General features: G+C 38.2%; 3 protein-coding genes and 1 long non-coding RNA gene across 16 annotated transcripts in view; 2 read left to right on the forward strand and 2 right to left on the reverse strand.

Moving 5' to 3' along the window:
* Positions 1 to 24990, forward strand: part of LOC112199369 (carboxymethylenebutenolidase homolog) — a 58919-nt gene that overhangs the window by 5091 nt on the left and 28838 nt on the right. The window contains exon 4 of the mRNA XM_040518759.1: positions 1772 to 1861. Coding sequence (XP_040374693.1) covers positions 1772 to 1861 — 90 coding nt within the window. The remainder of the gene's footprint in view (positions 1 to 1771; positions 1862 to 24990) is intronic.
* LOC112196653 (probable indole-3-pyruvate monooxygenase YUCCA10) lies at positions 3989 to 7751 on the reverse strand. Of its 13 annotated transcripts, none has more exons than XR_005809793.1 (8): positions 6653 to 6794; positions 6312 to 6434; positions 5974 to 6207; positions 5697 to 5822; positions 5534 to 5602; positions 4882 to 4971; positions 4629 to 4685; positions 3989 to 4522 (listed from the first exon to the last, which is right to left on the reverse strand). XR_005809793.1 is itself a non-coding variant. In XM_024337059.2 (8 exons), the coding sequence occupies exons 1-6, from the start codon at positions 6730 to 6732 to the stop codon at positions 4928 to 4930; spliced, it is 612 nt and encodes a 203-aa protein (XP_024192827.1). In that variant the 5' UTR covers positions 6733 to 6794; the 3' UTR covers positions 3989 to 4522; positions 4629 to 4685; positions 4882 to 4927. The 13 variants fall into 13 exon arrangements, 11 of the variants coding, with proteins under 11 accessions (XP_024192827.1, XP_024192828.1, XP_040374049.1 ...); XR_005809792.1 differs by having other exon boundaries at positions 4882 to 4997; XM_024337059.2 differs by having other exon boundaries at positions 5534 to 5606; positions 5974 to 6139.
* Positions 19942 to 22798, forward strand: LOC112196646 (endo-1,3;1,4-beta-D-glucanase). The gene is made up of 7 exons (XM_024337050.2): positions 19942 to 20158; positions 20711 to 20732; positions 21239 to 21371; positions 21725 to 21815; positions 22018 to 22107; positions 22265 to 22365; positions 22489 to 22798. The coding sequence occupies exons 1-7, from the start codon at positions 20011 to 20013 to the stop codon at positions 22627 to 22629; spliced, it is 726 nt and encodes a 241-aa protein (XP_024192818.1). The 5' UTR covers positions 19942 to 20010; the 3' UTR covers positions 22630 to 22798.
* LOC112196659 lies at positions 22981 to 23467 on the reverse strand. The gene is made up of 2 exons (XR_002935307.2): positions 23293 to 23467; positions 22981 to 23208 (listed from the first exon to the last, which is right to left on the reverse strand). It is a non-coding gene; the product is annotated as an uncharacterized LOC112196659 (long non-coding RNA).

A 24990-nucleotide genomic window follows, 5' to 3' on the forward strand; every position in this document is an offset into this window, starting at 1 on the left:
AGGCATAATTACCATTACATAATTCTTGGAAATTAAAAGACAATTCTAAATAAAAATCTGCGGCATTCTATCTTCATCGCCAGATTTAAAGTCTTTTATAGCTCGATGTATTACCATTGATCAGGTACTCCATAAAATATCATGAAGAGGATGCTCTCTTGATTGAGGTGTATTGACACAATACATATGGTCCCTAGAACCAATGGCGTTGGAATAGTGCAATCATGGCCAAAAATGGCGCCATGGTGTCCAACCCTATACCCTCAACGTCATGACTCCTATGGTCATGTTAGGGTTTTCTCAATCAATTTGTTATTTTGTGTTTTTCCACAAGCATGCATAAATAATATGATGCAGAGAGCCTCCGAACAATATTTCATAACTCTTTCAAAGTTATAGTGAAGCAGATATTATTCCATCGTGCTTTTATGTTCGGAAAGTTGTGAATGTTACTAAAACGTTCACTAGGCGCAACCCAAAGGTTGTTAGCGCTATCCTCATTCATGTACTCAAACTGGAGGGCCATCTTCATGTGGCGCTTCATCAGGGTAAATGCCCTGGAATTTTCTATCTCAGTTTGTGAGTCTTGAGCGGTTCCTTTAGAACAGGGCTCTTGGATTGTAGGCAAATAAATATCCCGTGCCCGTTGAATCCAATGGAGTAAAATCGAGCTCGTTCAAGTCTTACATCCTGAAAGGAAAGCAAGAACGTATTAGTTTCGGAGTCAATGCTTCCACGAAAACTAATATAAGATTTCTGAGCCTTAATGCTACCAAGAAATCGATTTCCAAGAATATTTGGATTAGACCGAAACAATGATGTTTAAATGGTCAAAATCTACGCTCACGAACGCTCTTAGTCCGTAGCTTACGAACGCTCTTAGTTCGTTAAATCGATGCTTACGGACGCTCTTAGTCCGAAGTCTTACGAACGCTCTTAGTTCGTTAATTGCGTGAATCCCCACGATTCCGCTTTTCAAAAATCGAACCCACGTTATAAGAAAGGTGGGATGTAGAAGAAGGGAGGTTTTTAAGTCCCCGAGAAAAGATGAAATATTTAAATTTCGAATTATAGGAACTTCAAAACTTACTCTTTTGAATACTTACTTGTTGAAAATTCGGAGCAGATTCTGTTCTGAACAGCTTGTACTTCGATTGGTGTACAGATCTCAATATAACTCCGATAAGGCTGAAATTCGGAGGTTAGATGGAAGAGACAGAGACGAACAACTTTGATGAAGAAAGTTTTTCGATCTGAGCTTCCGAACTAGACGTTTCGAGGCTTGAAAGAAGACGGATGTGCACAGGAACGGGAAAAAGATGCAGTGGGTGTGCGTTGGCTTGTTTGCGCAGCAGGGATGCTTCGGTGGTAGCAGGCTGGAACGCAGGGCTGCAGGGAGGGGGCAGCAGGGGCTGCTGTGCAAGGTTGCAAGCGCACGGGCGTTCAGGCTGCAGCGAAGGTTCGGCTAGCTTGGGCTAGGGGCTGCTTTGTGAATGAGTTTTGGTTTTCTGTTTTGTGGTTAGAGTCGTGCTGATAACGTGTTTAAGGAAAAAGAGATTCGAGAGAAATTGTAGAGAGAATTGTATCATATTATTGAGAATAGGAGCCCTATATATAGGGATTACAAAGTACTAGTTCTAATGTTACAAGGAATACCAATCCGTGTAGGATTGGAAAATCTAGAACCTTCTCTCCTATTACTTCTCCTAGTTTGATAAGGCACACTAAATCGATATTCCTTCAACACTTTCTTTTTTTTCTTTTTTTTCAGGGGTTGTAGTGGCAAAACTTGCAAAATCTGATGACATTAAGGCTGCTGTGATATTGCATCCTGGCCGGTTAGCAGATGAAGATATACATGGTAAGTTTCATGTTTTTTATTTTTTAATCTCATGAATATATTCATGTTTTTTTTTTTTAATCTCATGAATATATCTCTTTGTTGATTGTTACAATTTAACATGCTTGTAGAGGTCAAGGTTCATACTGCAATATTGGGAGCTGAGATTGACAAAACTTCACCCCCAGAACAGTTGAAACAATTTGGGGTGATTTTATCAGTAAGGTCTGAGGTAAGAATCCCTCAGCAAAACTACTCATTGCTTAATATACATATCACATGTATCTGTTGTTCCAAGCCTAGATAATATTATGGAGATTCAATATTTGAAAATTGGTGATAACAACAAACAACCTGTGTATAATAACAAAAGGGACTTGCCTCCACCAACATCCAGAGATCCAAGATTCTAAGGAAGTAAATAAACTGTCAGACTAGTTTTCTAAAGATTTTATCCTTTTACCTCAGACAGTGAGACAACCATAAAGTTAAGTTTTTCAATTTTGATTTTGATATAAAAGATTCACTTTGTAATATTTTCAGTTTGATAGCTTTGTGAAAATATTTCCTGGAGTGGCTCATGGATGGACAATGAGGTACAATGCGGAGGATGAATCTGCAGTCAAGAGTGCTGAAGAGGCTCATTTGGACATGTTAAATTGGTTTACCAAGTATGTCAAGTGAGAAAACATGTAGGAAGTGAGCTTTGAAGCTCAACAATCCTTGGGACATGGCAAACTCTGCTTCTTCATGATGGAGTACGAAATTGGAATGTAAGCTCCCCTAAAAACAGTCTGACATTTGATGGCTGAGAATAAAATAGCATTCATATACTTTCTCCATGTATATCCTATTGTATGAAACGTTGAAATTGAGCTACTAGCAAATCCATCCCAATGATTTTGCAATCGTTTGATGGAACTTGTGTCTTACCTCAAAATATACAGCACTGTTTGTACCAGTGAGAGTTTGAACCTAGGATGTATCAACTCTTCATCCTTTTCTTTTCATTATTGAGTTGCTCATCATTCAGGTTAAAAAAGAGGGTTTTTATTTAGTTCATATGAGGCCTAAACTCGGAGAGACTTGGCTATATATGCTCTCCTTTTACAGAATTAGCAGTCACCTGCAAGTTATGAAAGGAATTATCAATTTATGACATGAGGGGTCTATACAACCGATGAGACTTGAGACCTAGCTTTTACAGATTTTAATGATATCAACCTTCTAGCTCTTTCATAGCATTAGATTACAGGTTTCCTAATGTTGCTGGGAACCTGGGCAAGATTGTGGATCAGGATCGGAGAGGATGGCAAAACCGCAAATCTTTTGGTCCAAAAAGCAGTGAGATTTTTCAAAGAACCAGTGTGTTAAAATCCATTTTGAATTTCTCTCACGTCACAAATGAGAATGACATCTAAAAACACCGTAAACTCATACTAACTAGTTGTTACACCCGCGCATTGCTGCGGGGTTGTTTTTTTTTCTCGTCTCTTCCACTGCTTTTGTTTAGAACATTATTCACCCTAACGGTGCGTTTGGATGAGAAAATTATAAAATCCGTAGGAATTTATAAATGATGGAATCTTTAACTCCATCAATCTAAAATTCCATTAATTGCAATTTCTATTGTTTGGTTGCATCTATTTAGAATTTGAAATGTGTAATAAATTAAGAAAGTTTAAAACAAACAAAAAGATAAAATAGAAAAAAATCTTGTTTTGGAAATAAAAATTGAATACTGCAAAGGAATTCGTAAATGACACCTATTTTGGTGGAAATTGAAGTGAGGAATTTAAATTACGAATTCCTTCGTTTTTTTCCACAGAGAAATTTAAAATTTCCAATCTGATAATGCCAAACGAGGGAATTGACTTTTAGGAATTATGAAATTCTCACTTTTAATTAAATTCCATCATTTTTTCTCTCATCCAAACACACTCTTAAGTTTCAAAAAAAAAAAAAAAAAGAGGTAAGAAAAGTAAGTACTCCATTTTTTTGTATATAAAAGAAACAAACTACAGTTGAAGAGAGGGACACCCACCTTACTTCTTATGAAAGAAAAATTATAATTAACATGAAACTGAAAATGAAAGAGCACAAAACAAAGTGCAAATACAACTTAGAAAAATGCTCTGAAAACCCAAGTAAAAATCCAAAATGGAAGGAAGCAAATGAAACTGGGAAAAATAAGTAACAACCATAAGCACCTTAAATAACTAAACCAACAGAGGACAAATATATACATAGACATAGACAATTAAGAGAAACAACACAAAGTCTTTACATTAGTGAGAGAACTAAGAGATCCGGCCAGAGCGCGTGTGCAGTGCTTGCTCGGTGTATAGAAAGTTAATATCAATCTTTTGTGTATAAAGAAAATTAAAAATAAATCTTGGTCTTTGTTTCACAGCGAATATCCAATTGCTGCACTCGTAGAAAGAAATGACCAGCTGCTGCGCTACCCAAACACCAAGGTAAACAATGACAATCTGGTTCAAGCACATCATCAATAGAATGGTCCTCGGAAACAACCAAGGTGCACTGTCCCATTTTCTAATTCTGCCAAAGACAGTAGAATGGATACCGGCAAGCAGATTAAGATTACATCATGGTCTGTCTGCTTGCTAATTGCAGTCTAGAAAAGCCAATGGTTCTTTTTGGGACTTCTTGTGGAAAAATCTGTAAATAAATTAGTAAAAGAATGAGTACTATTTCCAAACTGTCGGGCAAAAATATAAAAAAAATGTAAATAAGATATTCGAGTAATAGCAGTTTAGTTCATCACCTGCAGTAGCATATAGTGAGTTGTAATGCACTTCGCTCCAAAAGCTCAGCCAAAGCTCTGAAAAACAACACAAAAGGGTGGTCAAGTTTTGAAGAAAAAACAAAAGAACCCTCACTGACTTTTACTTGGAAGTTCTACTATAGCAATATAACACAAAGGTTGAACAGAAACTGACACATGTTATGCGTTATGCATTCTCTTTCAAGTTTCAATGCAGCTTGACGTTAAGATGCAGTAAGCAAATGAGATATACCTTGTTCTAGGATTCCTGTCTTTAGGAAGGATCTCAATGTAGCAATTCAGTATCCCGAAGAGAGGTGATTAAACAAATTTTGGCTCCAAACTACATGGTGCTAGAAGCCAATCATTCTGGAAATATCATTAGAGCGAGAATAATAAAACCATCAATGAATAAACAAAAATAATCAACAGATACCAAGACATTATGTTTTATGAATCTGTACTTCATTCTAATTAGAACTACAGGTTGACTATTAAATCATAACTATAAACATATGAAACAAAGATCAACTTGGATCGTGATTTCTGCAGAATGATCTTATATTATTCGATGGAAAGCAGACAACAAAGAAGTGCATTTCAGGCCTGTGTATGAAATCAAAACCTGAAACTAAGTGAGGTTTTGCAGTGCAGACCAAGTATTTATGATCAGTGATGCTAATTAATTAATTGTGGTCCACCATTTCCCCGCTTCTTATGATTACAATACAATTCACTTCTCATCTAGATGCAAGGGAACAATTACATGGAACATAAGATCATCCAAATCATGCCTTCACAAATAAATGGTTCAAGTCACGAAGAAAGTAGGCATCTTCACAAAATGACCACAAAACACAATAAAAAAGGGAAATTGCTTCTTGATAGTCCCACACAATACAAACCCTTCTGTCCCTTCGAATGGTTTGGAGAACTTGGTCTTGGAATCCCATCTTCTTTCAAAAGATAATCATCTGCCTAGTAAAAATAAATAAATAAATAAATCAATATGAATTGAGGCCAAAAAACAACTGCACTTTGTTTAATGTAATTGATTAGTATAATCACCTTGAGCCACAAACTTGTTGATGTCTTGAATCCGGTGCAGAAAACGATGGACTCAAACTGGTATGACTTCCCCTTTTTGAGTTCCACATCGCTTCCTCTTATGCTGCCTATTTCTGCGGGTAAAACCTGCATGGATAAAAAAAAAAAAAAAGCATTGCAAGTTGTTGTTTTAGACTTCTATTTAGTTATCTTGTTAATACAAACTCAAAACAAAAACCAAAAAATGACAATAAAACCGAAAAATGACGTATGAGGCAGAGGATCATGTTTTGTTTACCTTAATCTCGTCGGACTTGATCTTACTACAGGCGCCGACATCAATGGCCGGATACTTGTCGTACTTGATATTCATAAGAAAGGGCCCCCTTTTAGCCTGGCTATCCTGTACTTGGGTCAGGCGTCCATAAACGAACTTGCTAAGCAAAACCATCAAAAAATCCACTCTGCTAAATGAAAGATATCTTAACAAAACCAAGGCCAAGTAAACCATCCTTCTTGACAAAAAATGAACCTGCATATCACATCATTTCATACAATGTTAAAGCTAAATCTTATATTTAACCACAAAATATCATACATGATAACTAAAGGTAAGTCAGATTTTGACTACCTTACCGAGCTTTGAACAATGATTGAAGTCTTTGCACCATCGTTTGCCAGATCCAAAGAAATTTCCATGCCGGAATTCCCAGGGCCAATCTCGATTTAATGCACCTTCCGATCCTCAGATAGGTAAACCTAATTCAATCTCACAGATAGGAATCACAGAGTGTTCAGTTTACACTGATATTCAATTGCTGAAGCATAGAATCATCTAAATGTTCATAGGGAGTCCTAACATTAACAACACCAATGGCATTCACAAACCAAAATCAAGAACTCAATTATTTCAATACTGAATCAAAATTGAAACTGAAATCTCAATCATACTTGATTCTAGAAACTTAAAGTCTTACCGACCGTTCACTGTTCTCGAAGTTGTAGCTTGTAGCTTCTGAGCTTTCTTCAAAAATTGATTGAAATTGGAAAGCTGCATATAGTTCAGAGCGACCGAGTAAGAGAAAGGAAAGGAAAACAATAGGGCGCCAACCGAACAAGGATTTTATATCTAGGGCAGTTGGCAAGGCCGATGAGTAAATTATTACAAAAGAAGGACAAAATTGTAATTTTACTCATCGGCTCGGCTCGACCTGCAACTGTTACTAAGCCGATAAATGAACAATGAATCACACACCCTCCTTTAATATATAGTATAATATAATATAATTGGTGCCACAAATTAAAAGAGGCCAACAGACAAGCACATTGCCACAATATTCTTGTATAGAATTGTCACACTACCGAGCATCAACCTTTAATAAAAGGGTCTTTTCCCGTATACCTAAAAAACGCCTGTATTTTTTCCAACTGCCCAAAATTTTTGTATTACACTATTGCTGATAGACAAAGACTAAAAGAGATAGTGTTTCTGAAAAAATGTCTTTTGTATCCTATGTTGACCCTTGGTTTTAACAATATTATTCGACCAAAAAACTTTGTCCTAGACGACAAAAATTCAAACAAGACTAGCCTTCAACATGCCCAAGTTTTTCACCTAACGGCCTCCTGCCTAACGATTACTTTAACAGGCGGAATCACTGCTGCTTGGTCTAATTTTTGGTTCTAAGACTGATTTTTTCAGAAGAAAAATACTATTAGGACTTTTGGATTTCTATAGGATGCATGCATTTAGAAACATGAATGCCAACGATGATTACAATAACAACTATTATTATGAAAATTTAATGCCAACTATATTAGTTGAAGAAGTGGGTGAGCAACCATCTGAATTTATTTATTCAAATATACATACATGCTAAACATTCAGAGCCTCATTCTCAGGTAAACAGCAAAAGGCTGTTTAGCTATCCATAAGAATGTGATCAGGTACTTACTTGATAAGAACTCACTGCTTCACACTTTAGACAAGAAAGGAAGCACACTGCTATACTAGTTGAGAGAAGACTCTTCTACTCAAATATGTTTTTCGACTCTAGAACTGATATGGAAATTTTCGAATGCCTTCTAAGAGAAGCTAAAGCTCCTTATATAGGGAGCGGAACTCAAATTACAATTGAAAACATTAAAATGTACAGGACAACTCCGTGACCTTTCAGCTTTTCTGAGTGCTCCTGATGATAGAGGTCGGTTGGGAAAAGCAGAAAAGTAGTTGGTGAAACGTCTCTTTCTTGACTTTTTTGCAAAAGCAAAAGTAGCTTTTAGAAAAGTCTAAAGGTCTACAGTTGCAAGTTTGGTGCTGATTCTTTACCTGTAGCTTCACATGTTCTCATCTGTTTCAGAATTGTGGCCAAAGACAAAGGAGTTGTTGTCTGCCTGGGCCACGCGAGTTGTTGTTGCATTGTCCTCGACGTCTGTATCAACATACATTTTGTGGTGGTTGTCATTTTCAAGCTTTTCCACCCAGCGCATGCATGCCATCGTCGAGTCTATCTCTTTTCTGGTTAGAGATAAGAATAGGTCACTGCTGACTACGTCAGGATGATCGTAAGCAATGATAATTATTTTTTCTCCTGCTGCCAGGAAGGTATTGCTGATATCTTCAGAGATTATCTTCTTCATGTATTCCAGGGCCATGGCCTTCATCCAGGGAATACTTGAATTTGGTTGACCATTGTACCCAACACAGGCTGGTTGAAGATATTTCCTTGGGATGATTCTCACATAATGATATGGAGAAATATATTCAACTTCACCGTTTGCCTTCTGGATCCATTCTGGAGGAGTGGACCTGAACTTCAGACGAAGCATACAGTCATTCTTTCTGATGTTCTTGACTGTGTTGACAATAATTGGTGGCAAACCTTTCAGATCATCATTAGTTTTGGTCCACAAATTATGGACAAAACCATTTTCAACAAGCCAAAGCTTGTGTTTCTGAGGATGTTCACTCTGAACATTAACTAAGTATCTTCCAACGTAAGGTCCTGACACAATAAAGAGAGTTGGAGGAACTAGTTCTTCTGGATTATGCCTTCCTATCAGACTATGGAATTCATGCCAGTCTGATTCATTGAGTGCTATGATAGGGACCCTAGCACTTTCTGGATTTTCAAGGAAGTGAATTTTCTCTTTTCTTACAGCACTCTGCTGCATGTGGATTTCTTCAGTTTGTGGTCTGGCATTCTCATAAAGTTCTTCAGCTAAAGCAAAGAGTGCCGGGAACATTAGACCACTGCTTCTTTCCTGGAAGGCAAACAAGAGGTTATCCAGGATTGCCTTCTGGTGATAAGCCAGTCTCCTGCCAGTTCTGAACACAGGAGTATCAAAAGTTCTTAATTCATAATTAAAAACATTTATAACTCCACTTGGAGTTGGTCTGCTTTTTGGCAAAGCAGCAGCCATCAACGGTCTTGATGTGTCTTTACCGTCTGCCGTTTGAGACGGGCTAGCCAATCCTTTACCCTGGGATTGATCAGTTGAGGCTAAGCCTTTTGAGCTTAGCGGAAACCTTTTAAGGATTTTTTCCTTGGTTTCTCTTGGATCCTCTTCAGGTTCCTGTTCTTTCCCAGTCCTTCTGCTTCTGGGATTACGACCTTCGTCGTCTTCTCTTTGGCTGAACATTGCCATTTCTCTGGTCAATGCGTTTGGAAGATAGTTCTTATTTCCTGCAATTAATTCAACAGTATAATCATATTGGTTAAGAAATAATTGCCAGTTAGCTAATCTTCCTCTATCAGCAGCTTTATCAAGTTTAAAGTTTTTGAAATTCTTTACTCTAGCACAATCGGTGCGGACAGTAAAGGGTTTTCCAAGATAAGCTGGAGAATTTAAAATTGTTTTCTTGACAGCCAAGATTTCTTTTTCCCCTGTGGGATAATTCAGTTCTGCAGGGCTGAACTTGCCACTACAAAATTTGCAGATCTTTTCAATGTTAGTTCCAGGCGCTCTCGCCAGAACCACACCGGACCAGTAATTATCACTCACATCTGTCTGGAGGATAATTTCATCATTCTCTTCTGGTTGTTGAAGAGGAGGGAGGTTTTTGCAGAGATTTTTTATCTGCTTCACGATCTTTTCATCATCTTCAGTGAAGTTCCATTTTCTTTTGGAACTTGTCTTAAGAGATAACATTGCTGTTAACCCTAAGATTTTAGGGATGAAATCTCTCCCATAATTTATGACACCAAGGAATCTCTCTAAACTCTTAGCATCAGGAATTCTGTCTGGAAACTGCCAGATTTTTTCAAGAATATGAGGTTGGAGTTTTATCACTTCATTCTTGATGTTTATTCCTAGGAAATCAACTTCATCGAGGATAAAGAAGATCTTCTTTTCACCTAGGATAATTCCGTGCTGAACTATCAGCTTTACTACCTCATGGAGGTGTTTCATATGTTCTTCTCTATTTTTGGAGAAGACCAAAATGTCATCTATGTAGACGACGCAGAACTCCGCAACATGTTTGAAGATGTTGTCCATCTTTCTCTGGAAGATTGAGGGAGCTTGCTTTAGACCAAAAGGCATTACCAACCATTCATAATGACCTTGTGGTGTTCTAAATGCAGTGAGAGGAATGCTCTCAGGATGCATCTTGACTTGCCAGAAACCCGACTTTGCATCGAATTTCGAAAAGACTTTGGCTCCTCTGAGCTGGTTAATCAATACTCTTACTTGAGCAATTTGATAACCGTCTTTGACAGTCTTCTTATTGACATCTCTGTAGTCAATCACCATTCTAGCTTTTCCTCGTAGTTTTTCTGCATGATTTCTCACGTAGAATGCTTGGGCATGATGAGGGCTAGTGGAAGGTTGAATTAATCTCTTGTTCAGGAGATCTTCAATATCATTTATGAATTCTTTTTGATCTTCCTCTTTGTACTGAGGAATGGCTTTGACATGACAGATGGCATTCATGTCATGCAATCTCAATTCACAGACCACTGGGTCTTTTTCCCAAAACTTCTGAGGATTTGTATCCACATTCTGCTCGAATAGTTTCTTGAGTTTTTCAAGAGTGGGAATTTGCTGAGACTCAAGCTTGTTCTGAAAGTGCTTGAGGTTATGCTCATGGATGAAACTAGCTTCTTCATCTTCACTAGTTGTTTCTTCTTCTTCTTCTTCTTCAGAAGATTCTTCAACAAGTAATTCTTCTTGTTGCTTGATTTGGAGTATGGGTTCGAATTTAGGTTTGTAGGGGGTAAGATCACCACTATTCTGTTGTGATCTCTGATACTGAGTAGTAAAACCATGACCTACTACACTTTTTGCTTGTGTGAGTCGGTCTGCCCAGAACACCCGTTCTCCTTGTCTGAAGCCTATTGCTTCTTCATCCTGAATGAATCGTTGTTGGAGAATAAAATCATTTCCCAACAAGAAATCAGATCCTTGGCCTTCAGATTGGCAAACATTCTGGATGATAAATGTTCCTCCACCAATGGTGATATGAACATTTTTTGCTACTTTCTTCATGGTGAGATGGCTTCCATCAAATGTAACACCAGTAGCGGACTTCTTCTTATCTTCTTTCCAGAGTTCATCTGGAATTGCAAATCTCTTTGCAACAGTAAATCCCGATCCATTATCTACAAAGGCATGTAGGTGATATTTTTTGTGATCAGGGAATTTTAGTCCAATCTCTATGTAGTTGCTGTATCTACTGGTAGAGACGACCTTCGATTGTTGAAGCTCATTTTCCTGAGCTTGTTCCTTTGGAATGAATGGTTTACATTCTTCTGGAACAATTTCTGGTGTTTCAACCAGTTCTATATCTTCATCGATTTTTTCTTCACCGATGATTTCTTCCTTTATTTCAGAGGAAGATGGTTCCATGGTTTCCTGGAATAGAGTTTCAACTTCTTTCACTTTTTTCTCAGCGAAATACTCTTCATATTCTTGTTCAACCAATTGGCTTACAAGGCCATTCTTGGTTTTCCTTCTTGCTTCAGCTACGAAGCATTCTTTGTGATAAGTCTTCTTAGACTTTTCACAAAACATTGGGAGACCATTCTTTTCGTGACATAAGCAGTAGTCACAAACGAATGTACCAGGGTTCACCTGATAAGAAGACATGAAAGTTTCTGTCTTGCTTTCTTCCCAGTTTTTGATTCTCAAAACATTCATTTGTCTGGATTCGAAGTACTCTACTTCAGAATCTATCTCAGACTCAGATGATGAATCTTCTTCTTCAGACCAGGCAGAGTAAACTGACCTGTTGTCTTCTTCATCATCAGAATAGGCTATTTCGTAGCCTTTTATGTTTGCTACTTCTACTATTTGCTCATATTCTTCAAAGAGAGCTTTAGTAGATCTTTTACCCTTTTCCGGGCATTCATTGGCATAGTGCCCTTCAGCTTTACATAACCAACATCTGCAAGCTTTCTTGCTTGGTTGTTTATGCTGATAAGTATTCTTCTTTTTCTTGAAGAATTTCTTTTTTGGATCTTCATCCTGTTGTTTCTTGTAATTGGAACTTCTCTTGAATTTCCAATCATTCTTCTGATTACTCTTTTTGAATTTTTTAGAGTAATATTTTTCTTTCTTCTTCTTTCTGTGGAATTTGGATTCATGACATCTCCAGTTTGTGGGCATATCCAGTATTCCATAGCAGAAATTCTCAACTCCTTTGAGTTGCTTCTTAGCCATCTTAGCTCTAAGATTGGCTTTGCATTGCTCCTTCAGTAATTGCCGGATTCTGTCGGCAATCCCTCCAACTGAAAATCTTTCAATTGGTTTCTCAGCTATGCTTTCTCTCACAGCTGTTCTCCATGGTTCAGGGAGCTTTCTGTGCAACAGATTAACTAGATCAGTATTCTGTAGTTCACCAATTGTACAGTAATATTCTTGAAACTCATTCAAGTATTCTTCGAAATATCTCATGTCACAGATTTTGAGAGCATAGATATTCGACTTCGCCGTTTCTTTGGCTTTCTCACTCAGATTTGAGAGATCTCCACAGAACTGATCATACAGGGGTACTGCAAAATCATACGGAGACTTTGAATTTTTTATCTCTTCAAGCCAGTCTCTTCCTCTGGCAGTTTCTTTGAAAGATAGGTAGTACTTTTTTGCCACTCTAGTAAGAGTAGTTTCATAGTACACCTGCAAATCTGGTGCTTCAAATTTGCCAAGGGTAAGTGCAGAAGCCATCATCAGGCTATCTACCCATTGGTCAATGGTTTTTCTTCTGTCTAGACTCTTGTCTAGATTTAACCAGATGCCATAGTTCGTGATCGGAACTCTAGGCAGATTGTCCTCTGGGACAAATTTTTGGGAATTTCTTTCCCCTTTTTTACCCGTGGGGGCTTTCTGTAATGGGAGTTTTACTTTCCCTTTTTCTCTGCTAATGAAAGTTTTGGAGCTCTCTCCATCTTCCATTTCAAGATCTTGATAAGGAAAGACTTTTCTCGTCTTTCTGATTTTGAATTCTTTCATCTCTTCGATTAGTTTTTCTAATCGTTCAGGACTTTCACAATTCTCAGCTTCTTCATAAAGATCATAGAGCCTCTTAGCTCTGAGCATGTTGACTGGTCTGTTTAGATCAGCTTCCAGATCTTCTTCTGATATTGGTTTTTCAATAGTGGGTTTTGTACCACTGACACTAGCTTCTCTAGTGCTGTAGCTTCTTCTCAGAAGATTCCTGTTTATCCTGAGATTCTCAGGACCGACATCATTTTTTCTGTGATTGTCAAAATTTAGACTGATTTCTCCAGTCTTTCTACTTTCGTAGATTTTAGCTTTTGCACTTTCTGCTGGTAGCTTCGGACCGGATAATTTCCATTCAATAGGAAAAGTTACTTCATTCCAAGAAACCTTGTGAATCTGTTGTGAATGGTTCTTCTGGCTGGTGAGGAACCCAGTAGTGAGACCAGGGATGTTGGAAATCCGTGTCTTCGGCTCTACTGTGGTGCTCATCAATTTATAGTATATTCGGTATACTATCGCCAATTCTTGCATATCATTTTTCATTGATATTCCATCTGTCTTGACTCTCAGTCGGAGACAATGGGATGCATCCTTCAGGCTGGTTGAGAAGTTGGGGAAGCAGTTGAAATATGCCACTTGATTGCACAGTGATGCTTCTAGAGTCCCCAGCAAACTAGCTTGAAAGTCTGTCAGTCTGTTGTCTTGCAGGACACATAGGACTGAGCAGTTGATGCCTTCTCTTGCCAAAAGCTTTATGCCGACTTGGACTGCTCCAATATGCATAAATTGATACTTCTTCGCTTGTGCTCTGGCAACTTCAGCTGGAGTGATCATCAAGAGATCTGTCTCTCCTGCTGTTGAGGGAGTTGTGAATTCAAGTAATTTGAAATGATGGCTGTCCATCAGGTCAAATGTTCCCCTTTTGTAGATCTGTTTGAAATCTAGCTTTGGAATTGAGGCGTTTTTTTACCTCATGCTCGATTTCATTGTATTCAAATTCTTCGGAATTTAGGAGTTGTACTCCTTTCTTTTTCCCGAAGATGCTCATCATCTTGACATCTCGAGTATCTTCCGACTTTTCATACCGAATACTAGTAGAACTAGTTGATGGTTTCAGAAAAATCATGTTTGGAACAAGATTTGTATCTGGTTTTTCTAATGGTTTGAACCCATTAGCTTTCTTTTTTACTGTAGGCACTTTCTTGTCCTTCAGTATATTTTTCATAGATTTCAGCGTTTTTTGCTGTTCATTGATTTTTCTGCTAACACTCGTTAGCTTTTCTTCTTCCGTTTTTGGAAGTTCCTTGATATAATCCAGTTTGTTTTCCAATCTTTCCAATTGGTGGATTATAGCAGGTAGCTTTTCTAGATGATTTTGACATCTAGATACTTCTAGTAACAGTTTCTGATATTTCTCATCAGAAGATTTCAGTAGAGAATTTATTTTCTCTAATAACAATTCTGACATTGTCCCCATTAAGGAGGGGTTCTCCTTGAGCTATTTTACAAGCTCTGATACCAGTGATGTGCGGATCTAACCAATGCTCAAATAATCAAGAGGTTTTTGTTCCTCTTCCAGAACATATAAAAGATTATCAATATCTTGTTCTACTTTATAGATTCTGGTTTGAAGTCTATAGATGATATCCTAGTAGTTGGGAGATTCTCTGTTAAGATTATCTCTATAGGCTTTCAATTTTCTCAATTTTTCTTTTTCTTTTTGCAATTCTTTGCTAGTATTTTTGCAGTTAGCAATCAACTCAAGTCTGTCAACGATCGAAATTATGAATAGTAATGCGTACTGTTTACCTTTGAATCTGAGGATGACTGTTAACTCTGCATATATATTCAAACAAAACTCTGATGGGCCCACCACGTTTCTAAAACTTTTATAAAAAAATGGAATAGACAGCAACTTAAATGAAAGAGACAACAACAATGCATATGCAAATTCTGACTCTGACATACAACGACTTCAAAGAAAAATGGATAGAAAATGCAAGGAGGGGTACTAATGGTAGTGTTTTCGACAAGACGGGTAGATAGGAAGAAAAGAGAGAAAAGGTTGTGTGGAGAGGAAGAAAATAAATACACTGGGGTGTATGAGAAGTATTCTTCTGGATTTGGGGTGTATGAGCATTAACCCTTAATAAAATTCCACTAAATCTAGAGCAATCTTTAATAGGGGAGTGCAAATTTACACTCCCCTTTTTTTAAACCACACACCCTTTTTCTCTTTTGTGCATTAAATTTTCCAAATTGCCCTTACTGTTTTCTTATATTTTCATCTTCACTAAATGAGTTTCACAAAACAATAAGAGCTTCTCTCTGTCTTCCTATAAGTCAAGAAAACCAAACGTGGCCACCAAATTTCTCTCCATGTCCAACCCCGATCATCACTTGTTCAATCCCAAATCAAAACTCTGTCCAGCCAACCAATCAGATCAGTCCAGCTCGGCAATGCTCTGGTTCGCGCTACCAAGTCTGGTCCTAACTGGCTAGACCACCTCCGGTCCAACAAGGGCTTCCCAGCCTGCGATAAGCTTGAACTCGACTCCTTCCTTAGCCGAAACCCCAACTCCTCCTCAACAAACCAGAGTCCCAATGCCTAGTCAATTGAGTCAATTCGACTGGTCTCAAATCAACCCGAATCTTCCAATCCGACCCTAGATGACAGAAAAGGAGCTGGGCCTGATGAATGCCGCCATCTTCGAGTTGTTCTTTATCGATGGCTTCGAAGAAAGCTTCGAACTTTCCAGCAAAAGAATCCTTAGAAAACAAACCGACCCTTGAGTTTGTGTCACCTATACTATCCACTCCAATAGCAAAGACAAGAGCTTGAGGAGCACCAGAAATGACATGCACGACCGTACCACAATCCCTTCCTTGATTTGGACAACAACAAGGAATTGAATGAGGTGGAAGAGTTGGAAGACAAAGGGGAGAGAAAGCTGAAAGAGTGTTCAAAAAATGAAGTGACTATGATCAACACGAGTTGCGAGGTTTGGAAGACAGATTAGGCATGTTTAGGAGGAAGAGTGTGTGGAAAGTGAGGGAGAAGTAGAGCAAGTTGAAGGAGCTTTGGGAGGAATAAGAGGAAAGTGGCCAATGGTGAGGAAGGTGATGATGGCATTGAGGATTTGAGGAGAAGAGGAAAGTGGTCAGTGCTAGTGCTAAAGCTCCTCCTCCGTATTTAAATCATTCTCATTCGGATCCACTTCACCTTCTTCACCTTCATATTCTTCATATATGCCCTCTAATGGAGCCTTCACATTCCACTCAACAAAACCAGAAACAGGGTACCAAAGAAAAGAAAAGATAAAAATAGAGAGATGAAAGACTAATAAGGGGTATTTTTGGAATAAACAGCAGAGGGTGTGTGGTTTACAAAAAGGGGAGTGCAAATTTCACTCCCCTTAATATAAATATTAGGGCTGGGTTCGGTTCAATACCGGAGCTGCAGGCCTAAAACCAGCTACCATACTGAACTAGTTTGGTACACAAAATATTCTCCCATTACCAGCCACAGAAGTCAGTATACCAACATATCGGTATACCGAGAGGCTCAGTTGGTATCGGTTGGTTGGGCCTCCAACCAAGTTTTTAACAAGAGTGAAGAGTTGAAGAATCACCAAGCTTTGAGCTTGCAGAATCAACGAGCGGGAGAGAGAGAGAGAGAGAGAGAGAGAGAGAGAGAGAGAGAGAGAGAGAGAGAGAGAGAGAGAGAGAGAGAGAGAGAGAGAGAGAGAGAGAGAGAGAGAGAGAGAGAGAGAGAGAGAGAGGAGAGACGACGTTTCTTTGAAGAGTTGGAGAGGCTCAGAGAAGAGAGAAGAAGAAGAGAGAGTCCAGAAAGAAGAAAGAAGAATGAGGAAAGAAGAAGAAAGAATAATAAAAAACTAAAAAGAGAAAGAAAGAAGAAGAGACAGTGCAGAAAGAACAAGAGAGAAAAATAAAAAACTAAAAAAATATGAGTAATTAATTACTTATACATGAGTTCGGTATGGTACGGTATACTATGTATATATGAAAATTGAAACCATTACCGTACCGTGTATGTGGAATCTGTACGGTTGTACCGTACCAAGAGTTCTGTTACCGACAGTATCGGTTACCAACTTCTTTGGTTCGGTTCAGATTCGGTCGGTTGGTTGGTTTGTCTCGGCTGAAAATGTCAGCCCTAATAAATATTATGATCAAACTCAATGTGACGTTAGTGATGATGCAAATTACATATTGCCAAGGTACTTCTTCTCCTACCTTCTTTTTCAAATTGCCGACTTTGGACTTTCTCAAAAAAAAAAATTGCCGACTTTGGAGTTTGTGGTCAGCCAATCCCAAACAAATAAGCACCTTTAGGTGATGTTTGTTACATGGGATTGGATGGGCTTAATTATCTAATATAACAAGAATTATCCCTTGTTTGGCGTGACCCAGGACTCATTTAAATGAGACTCTAAAGTCCCAAAAACAGAGTCAACCCCTTCTTCCAGAGTGACACCAAAACTCATCGGACTGTGGAAGCCTCCTTCTTCGCTTCAACCTCGGCTCGTCATTCTCACCTCTTTACTTGCAATTCATCTCCGTCTGAGCGTTTCGATCTTTTGGGTTTTCAATTTCTTGTCATCAATTCCTTATTTCTTATCATCGTCTGGGTTTTTGGTTCTTCGATGGTGCTCTCTCTCTCTCTCTCTCTGCGATTTCATGGAGGTATCAATGCTTTGTGGGTTTCCAGCAAAGGACGAGTTGCTGAACACTAGAAATTGACCTTCGGTTGGGAGTTTGTCGCTGAGATTGTTATCGGGTAGATCAAGAGTTGTGAGACTGGCCGTCTTGCGAATTTGAGTAGGAATTGGAATGGTTAGATGGTTTCAAGAGAAATTGAGAATGCCTAGAACGTTCAACTTTGCAATTCCCTTCGGAATTTTCACAATCAAGTTGTTTCTACTAAGATCAACAGAAGTTAGGAAGGAGCAGTGAGAGAGAAAAATTCACGGCAGCTACTTGGAGGCCATCATTCGGGGACACTGTGCTGGTCTGGTCCTTAGTCCTGCCATGAATCGTTGAGTTTTGGGAGGTCTGGGAAAGACCCAATTGATATTTGGTTGTTGGCTGCAAGAATTGAAGAGTTTGAGATAGAACCAATTCAATTCCAGGTATGGGAGAGGGTTTTTGCAATTTGTGTTTGATTTTCTTGTTTTTGCTTCATTTATGAGATTCAGAATTGTTTTGTGAATTCTGAGGATTGTGCATATGATTCATGGCTTGCTTCTATTGTTGACACAGACCCAATTTTGTTGTGAATTGTGAGAATTGTGCATATGATTCATGGATGATTGTGCATATGATTCATTAGTTGCTTTTGTGTTCTTTCTTGCTGCTCCTTAGTCCTAGACAGTGCCAAACATGATTCATGGCTTACTATAGCATAACCCAAGTTAAAGGAGTCCAGGACTCTTGTAGAAATTAAGGTCGAGAGTGATAGTCCTGTAAAACAAACACCCCCTTATATATTTATTATTGGTATCAGTGCCCCTCCTAGGTCGTTGACTCGTTTGTCTCACCAGCCCTAATAAATATCAGTGTTCTAAAAACGGCTGCCCAGGCCGCCTAGGCGTTGGGCAGCAGCAGACCGAGGCGAGTAAGGGCTGATCGGTGGACTTAGGCAGGGAGGAATTAGGAGTCTGTCTGGGCTGCCTGGGCGTCCGTCTGGGCGGTCTTGCCAATTAGGTGGTTTTTTTTGTTTTGTTTTGTTTTGTGAGACATAAACTCCAAAACAACCATATTTGATCCCCAAACCATTCAATCCCCAAAACTGCAAATAGATCGTATTCGCTCTCCCCACTGCGCCTCTGCTCCATGTCTCCACTGGAGCTCCTCCCGAGCCACTGCAACTCCCATTGAGCCACCGCAGCTTCCCCCCAAATCAAGATCTTGAAATCTGAGAAGTGGGAACTAAAACCTTGGTTTTGTAGAGTTATTCATGAGGTGATTGAATAATGAAAAAGAAGAAAAATTGATGAAGAAAAATATGAGAGACGGTGGAGGGTGGTGGAGTGGTGGCTATGGGTTTTACGCAAGAGAGGAAGAAAATTTCAAGAGAGAGAGAGTGGGTGGCGGGCCTGTATTTTGTCGAGAGAGAGAGAAGATAGATGGGCAAGTGGATGTATAATTAAGAAGCATAATTGAATATGTTAGGAGGCGTGTTTTCCACTCTTCCATGTTTCCTATATGGCTTCCTATATTAATTATATAAATATTCAACCAATCAAAGAAGAATGAAGACAAAGAGGGAGAGGGGAGGAGAGCACGAGAAACAAAGATGACTTTTTTTTTATTATTTGTCTTTCATGGTTCTGTTTTTGAAGTCCCCACTTCCCTACGTTTTCCCTTTTAATATTTGTGGGCACCATAATCTTGAAATAAAATATAGTTTTATAAAATATCTTATTATTATTTTTATAAGTTATAATATTATTCATTTTAAAGTTTTATATACATACTCTTATATATATTTTTATATGATATAAAAATAAATAAAAATTAAAAAATATAAAACCACCTAGGCGCCTCCTAGGCACCCGTCTGCGCGCTTTTCTCCAGCCCACCGCTCTACTAGCGCCTAGCGATTTTTCAAACCTTGATAAATATTATGATCAAACTCAATGTGACGTTAGTGATGATGCAAATTATATATTGCCAAGATACTTTTTCTCCTCCCTTCTTTTTAAAATTGCCGAGTTTGGACTTTCTCAAAAAAAAAAATTGCCGCCTTTGGAGTTTGTGGTCAGCCAATCGCAAACATATAAGTACCTTTATATATTTATCGTCGGTACCAGTGCCCCTCCTACGTCGTTGACTCAGTGTTGTTTGTGATCAGAGAAAGACAGAAGAAATGTCAGGCCCTCAGTGCTGCTCGAACCCACCGACCCTGAACCCAACCAGTGGATCCGGCCATGTTGAGAAGCTTGGTGGTCTCGACTCGTATCTCACTGGCTCTCCTGACTCCAAGCTTGCCATTGTTCTTCTCTCCGACATTTTTGGTACGCACGGCACCCACCACTTCAAAGTGACAAAATCTAATCTTTTTCCATTTGGTTTAGTACTCTGTTTTTGTTCACTATCTTATTTGGGTTATGTTGCTGATAGTGAAATTGATGGTCTCTGTGTGCTGTTGTCTCTTTGGTTTGGTGGGTTGCTCTGTATATGTCTGTTTGACTGATGAAAGAATCAATATATAGAACATTTACATTTTGTTTTTTTTTGTTTTTGTTTTTGTTTTTTTTTTAAATCAATGAATCTAGCCTTGGTACTTTGGTAGTGTTGAATTTTGGCCATGAAATGGGTCTTTGCAACTGCTCTGTGACATTAAGCTGTATGTTTGCTTCCTTTATATGCGGTTTGCTTGTTTCCTTAGTCTACTGTATATCTCTGTTTCCCCAGTTTTCTCTTCTTCTTTTGTTGAAGTTTTCGTTTTCCTTGATTGGTTACATTTGGGAATTTGAAGGATGTAGTTCAAACTTTCTTTGTCTACTGTGTAATTGCTTTGCTGATATTTACCATTTTTTAATATTGCATGTTGATTTGCCTTGCAGGGTATGATGCTCCAAACTTGAGGTATGACTTATTCTCATAACTTTATCCCTATAGCTAATGTACATTCTGTGATATAGTTGATAGATAAGTTATCTGGTCCGCTTTTTCTTGAACTTGAACATTTTTTTGTCGTGCATCTTCTAATATCAAGTCTGGGTCATCGAACATTTGCTGGTTAAAGTTGATGACTTGGTAGACACTTTGAAAAAATTACTCAAACAGTGTTCTTTCAGGAAAAATGAATAGGATATAATAGTTCTATATGTTGAAACTTAGTTACAGCCATTAGTCTGAGATTGTCTACTTGCTATACTATTTTCAAGTTACTTTTTGTTATGGCTTCTCCCGATCCTTAGAAAATCACCACTATGTTGAGTGTGCCCACTCTATACTAAAGGCTAGCTCCCATTCCAACATCAAATTTTTCTTCAAGAACAGTTGTATTAATCACCGAATCACCATACAGTTTGCAATCTTGCTACGTCTTTTTTGTTATAACTGATGGAGCCTGGCCTTCTTTTCTGTAGGAAGCTCGCAGACAAAGTTGCAGCTGCTGGCTTCTTTGTTGTGGTCCCTGACTTCTTTTATGGAGACCCTTATGTACTTGCAGCTGATGGATCCTTTGACTCTCTACCTACTTGGCTGAAAGGTCATGGACCGGTAAAGTTCTTGTATTTTGATACGATGCATAAGTTTGTTTATTTAAAATTTCAGTGATATCACAAGTATTCATGTGGGATTAGTGAATTTACATACAAGTTTCAGATACTTACTGGGACTCTCATGTTGGGCTGTTTGAAGTTGATGTTTGTGGATTAGCTTGGTAATCCTATTAATGTTTTTGTTTGTAAACGTTATATAGTTCTTAACTGCTGGGTTGTTTCGGCCAATTGTGACAATGGTTCAAATTTGAGGACTTGATAATTGTGGTGTTTTAAAAATTGAGACACCATTGGAGTTGTCAACTATGGTTATAATTGATTAGCTTTCAAACTGGTGTTCTGTATTTATAGGAGAAGGGATTTGAAGATGTTAAATTAGTTATTGAAGCTCTAAAAAGTAAAGGCGTCTCTGCAATCGGTGCTGCAGGCTTATGTTGGGGAGGTGAGTTTACATTTTTCTTTCTTTTCATTTAAGATGGGATATACTTAGTTTTGGATTAAACAAAATGTTCTCATATATTAGACAGGATTTTTTAGGGGGCTCGCATTAAGACAGTGTTTTACTTCACAATCTTAATACAGTAGTTCAACCAATATGGCAAATATTCTTTTTATTTCATTGAATTGTTTTGTCCTGTTCTCAGCCAAGGTTGTAGTTGAACTTGCAAAGGGTGACTTTATCCAAGCTGCTGTTCTGGCTCATCCTGCTTGGGTCACTGTGGATGATATCAAGGGTAAGAGTTATCTATTCAATAATCAAGAAATATCTACCTAATCAGTGTATCTTCATCATAGAAGAAGAGAAGAGTTGTGCTGTTCCAATTCTTGCAAAAGAAAAGAATAGAGATAACTAATCTCTGTTTCTTGATTTATTTCTGGAACTACTTTCAGCTGTTAAGGTTCCAATATCTATACTTGGAGCTGAGATTGATCACCTGTCTCCGCCTGAACTCGTAAAACAATTTGAAGAGGCTTTGGCTGCAAAGTCTGAGGTAAAATATCCTTTCATCAAAGTTATAACACCAGGACCTGACAGGAAAGAGGCACTACTGTGGTATCCGGTAGTTATTGCAATTCTAGAGTTTGAAATGACTCTTGGTTTTATGGAATTACAGATCAAAAGTCATGTGAAGATATTCCCAAAAGTGTCGCATGGATGGACTGTGAGGTATGATGTTTCAAACGAAGAAGCTGTGAAGCCCGCTGAGGAATCTCATAATGATTTGTTGGAGTGGTTTGTCTGCCATGTCAAGTGAATGGTATCATCATTGTAGCAATATTAGTTATATTGTCACTTTAAGATGAGGACAGTGTGGATCTTATGGTTTAAATAAGGACTAGACTGTTTATGTAGCAATAATGGTCTGTAACAATAATGGTTTGTAACTTTGTTCCTTGGATTAATGCAATGTTTGAACTTGAGTATCTTTTTCTGTCATCTAAGATTAGAACAGTGTGCTAGCTTAGAGCTTATATTTCTGAAAAAGGGTGGAGCTGATGGAATAGTAGCTGCTACATCAGTGGCGGACGCAGGAATATATATCTCTGGGGGCAAGGTGGAATAGACTCATTTATTAAAATATTTGCACCAAATGGGAAGCAGAGGAGTGCAATCAAAGAAACAGAATTTAATAGATTATGATGCTCAGCCCTTCAACTTGGAAAAATAATGTTCAATAGTACAAAAGGTTTAACAAAAAAGAGAGCTTGCAGGAGGAAGATTAGCCAAATCAATTTCTACATGAATCTGTTTTGATCTTTCACTCTCTATGAGGGGTCATGATAACTCGTCTAATGCTCGTTTAAAGAATCTCTCTATCTTTAATCTTTCACAGCTGCAATTTTAATAGAAAAGAGTAATTTAATTTAATCAACAAAGTCATCGATTTGGAAAGTAGACTAGAAGATGAAGAACTAACCTTCAAGATCATCAATCCAAGACTGAGTTGCAGAAGGGCAGAGATTGCATGAAGACTCAAAGAGTCGAAGTCGGACTCAATCGAAGAAAGTCTGGAAGTATTGAGTTTGTTGTTTGGGGAATGGAGATTCTCAGTGGAACAAAAAGAATGGGAAATGGGGTCGTATGGGTCTCTGGGAAAGGCAAGCTGCACGCCTTCAGCCTTTACATATATTTAATTATATATGATGATAGTGCTTTGGTGAAACAGAACAGCACCATACGTCCATGCATTTATCCCTCACAGTCCCTTAAAACAGTCCCTTAGGTGAGCAAGCCTATATATATATATATATATATATATAAACATAGCTGACATAAAATATAAAAAAAAGGATCTCAGTTGCCAAATGTCAAAAGCTGACGGGGGCAGTAGCCCCCACTCGTCCCTATGTGCGTTCGCCGCCTACATCCATGGGACTATGTTATGATGATGAGAGCTCAGAACAAATCCACACAGGCAAACTCCTCCTCTGTACCCCCAGAGACCACCTGCATCTTTAGGACATGAAACTAAACGTTATAAGAAAACTCAAAATAACTTTATCAGGATCGATATAAATTGTTAGTTAAAAACTTAAAATCACCCTGATCCCATTTTCTCAGGATTATAAATGTACTGAATGGTCTCCCCGAGAAGTTCTTGCGTGGGGCAGCGGGCAGCCGCACGGACGCGTGGTGCAGCTGTCCAATCACTATCCAGCAGGGAGATGTTTTAGATATTTTACTTTAAAAAGCAGGGACAATTTTGAAAAGGGGGAAAATTTTCTGGTTTTTTATTAGAGGGTCACACCGCCACGTGGTGCGGCGGCCTCTATGCAAGAATTTCTCTGGTCTCCCCCCAAGAAAGTGCAATACTTGAAGAATTTAGTGATGAGAAGTGGATGAATTATATTGGGATTATGGGGTTATGGAATTTGAAGGATTACCAAAATCAGGTGTGGGTTGAGGAGAGTATCATCTTTCCTGATCAATCTAGCTAGCATGATTATTGTGTTATTGACCGGTTTGTCTTTGTATAATTTTGAAAGAATAATACTAATGGATTGCCGTTTCTTTATATACTTGGAGCTGAGATTAATCAAATGTACATCTCCGCATGAGTATTGAAACAATTTGCATGATGAAATGTTTTTAAGAATATTTGATTGGACGAAGAAGCTATGAAGTCTTCTGAAACTTCTGGGAAATTGTCACTTGAGAAACAGTACTGTGTGGATCTTTTGGTTAAATAAGCCCTTAACTTCTATAGCAATATTTGTAAGTTTTCAAAATTCTGTTCCTTGGATTAATGCATTGTTTGAATTTCAGTATCTTTTCTGTCATTTAAGTTGAGAAACTTCAGTATATATATCTCTGAATGGTGATAGTATGCACTTCTTCCATGAGAATGGACTAATGGAGCGAGCATATTGTTATTTTATATGCATGGTGTTTGGTAAATGGTAGAATTCTAGATACTGGACAAGCACATTACAACAATATTCTCGTATGGTCATAGTAACACTACCAAGCATCAACCTTTAATTAAATTCCATCAAATCTGGAGCAATCTACAGTAATAATATTATGATCAATATCAATATGACATATGACGCTAGAGATGATGCAAATATGTTGCGACAAATGCACCAAGTACTTTTGCTCCCACCTTCTTTCC

This window comes from Rosa chinensis, chromosome 4 (genome assembly GCF_002994745.2).
Source record: "Rosa chinensis cultivar Old Blush chromosome 4, RchiOBHm-V2, whole genome shotgun sequence".
NCBI lineage: Eukaryota > Viridiplantae > Streptophyta > Magnoliopsida > Rosales > Rosaceae > Rosa > Rosa chinensis.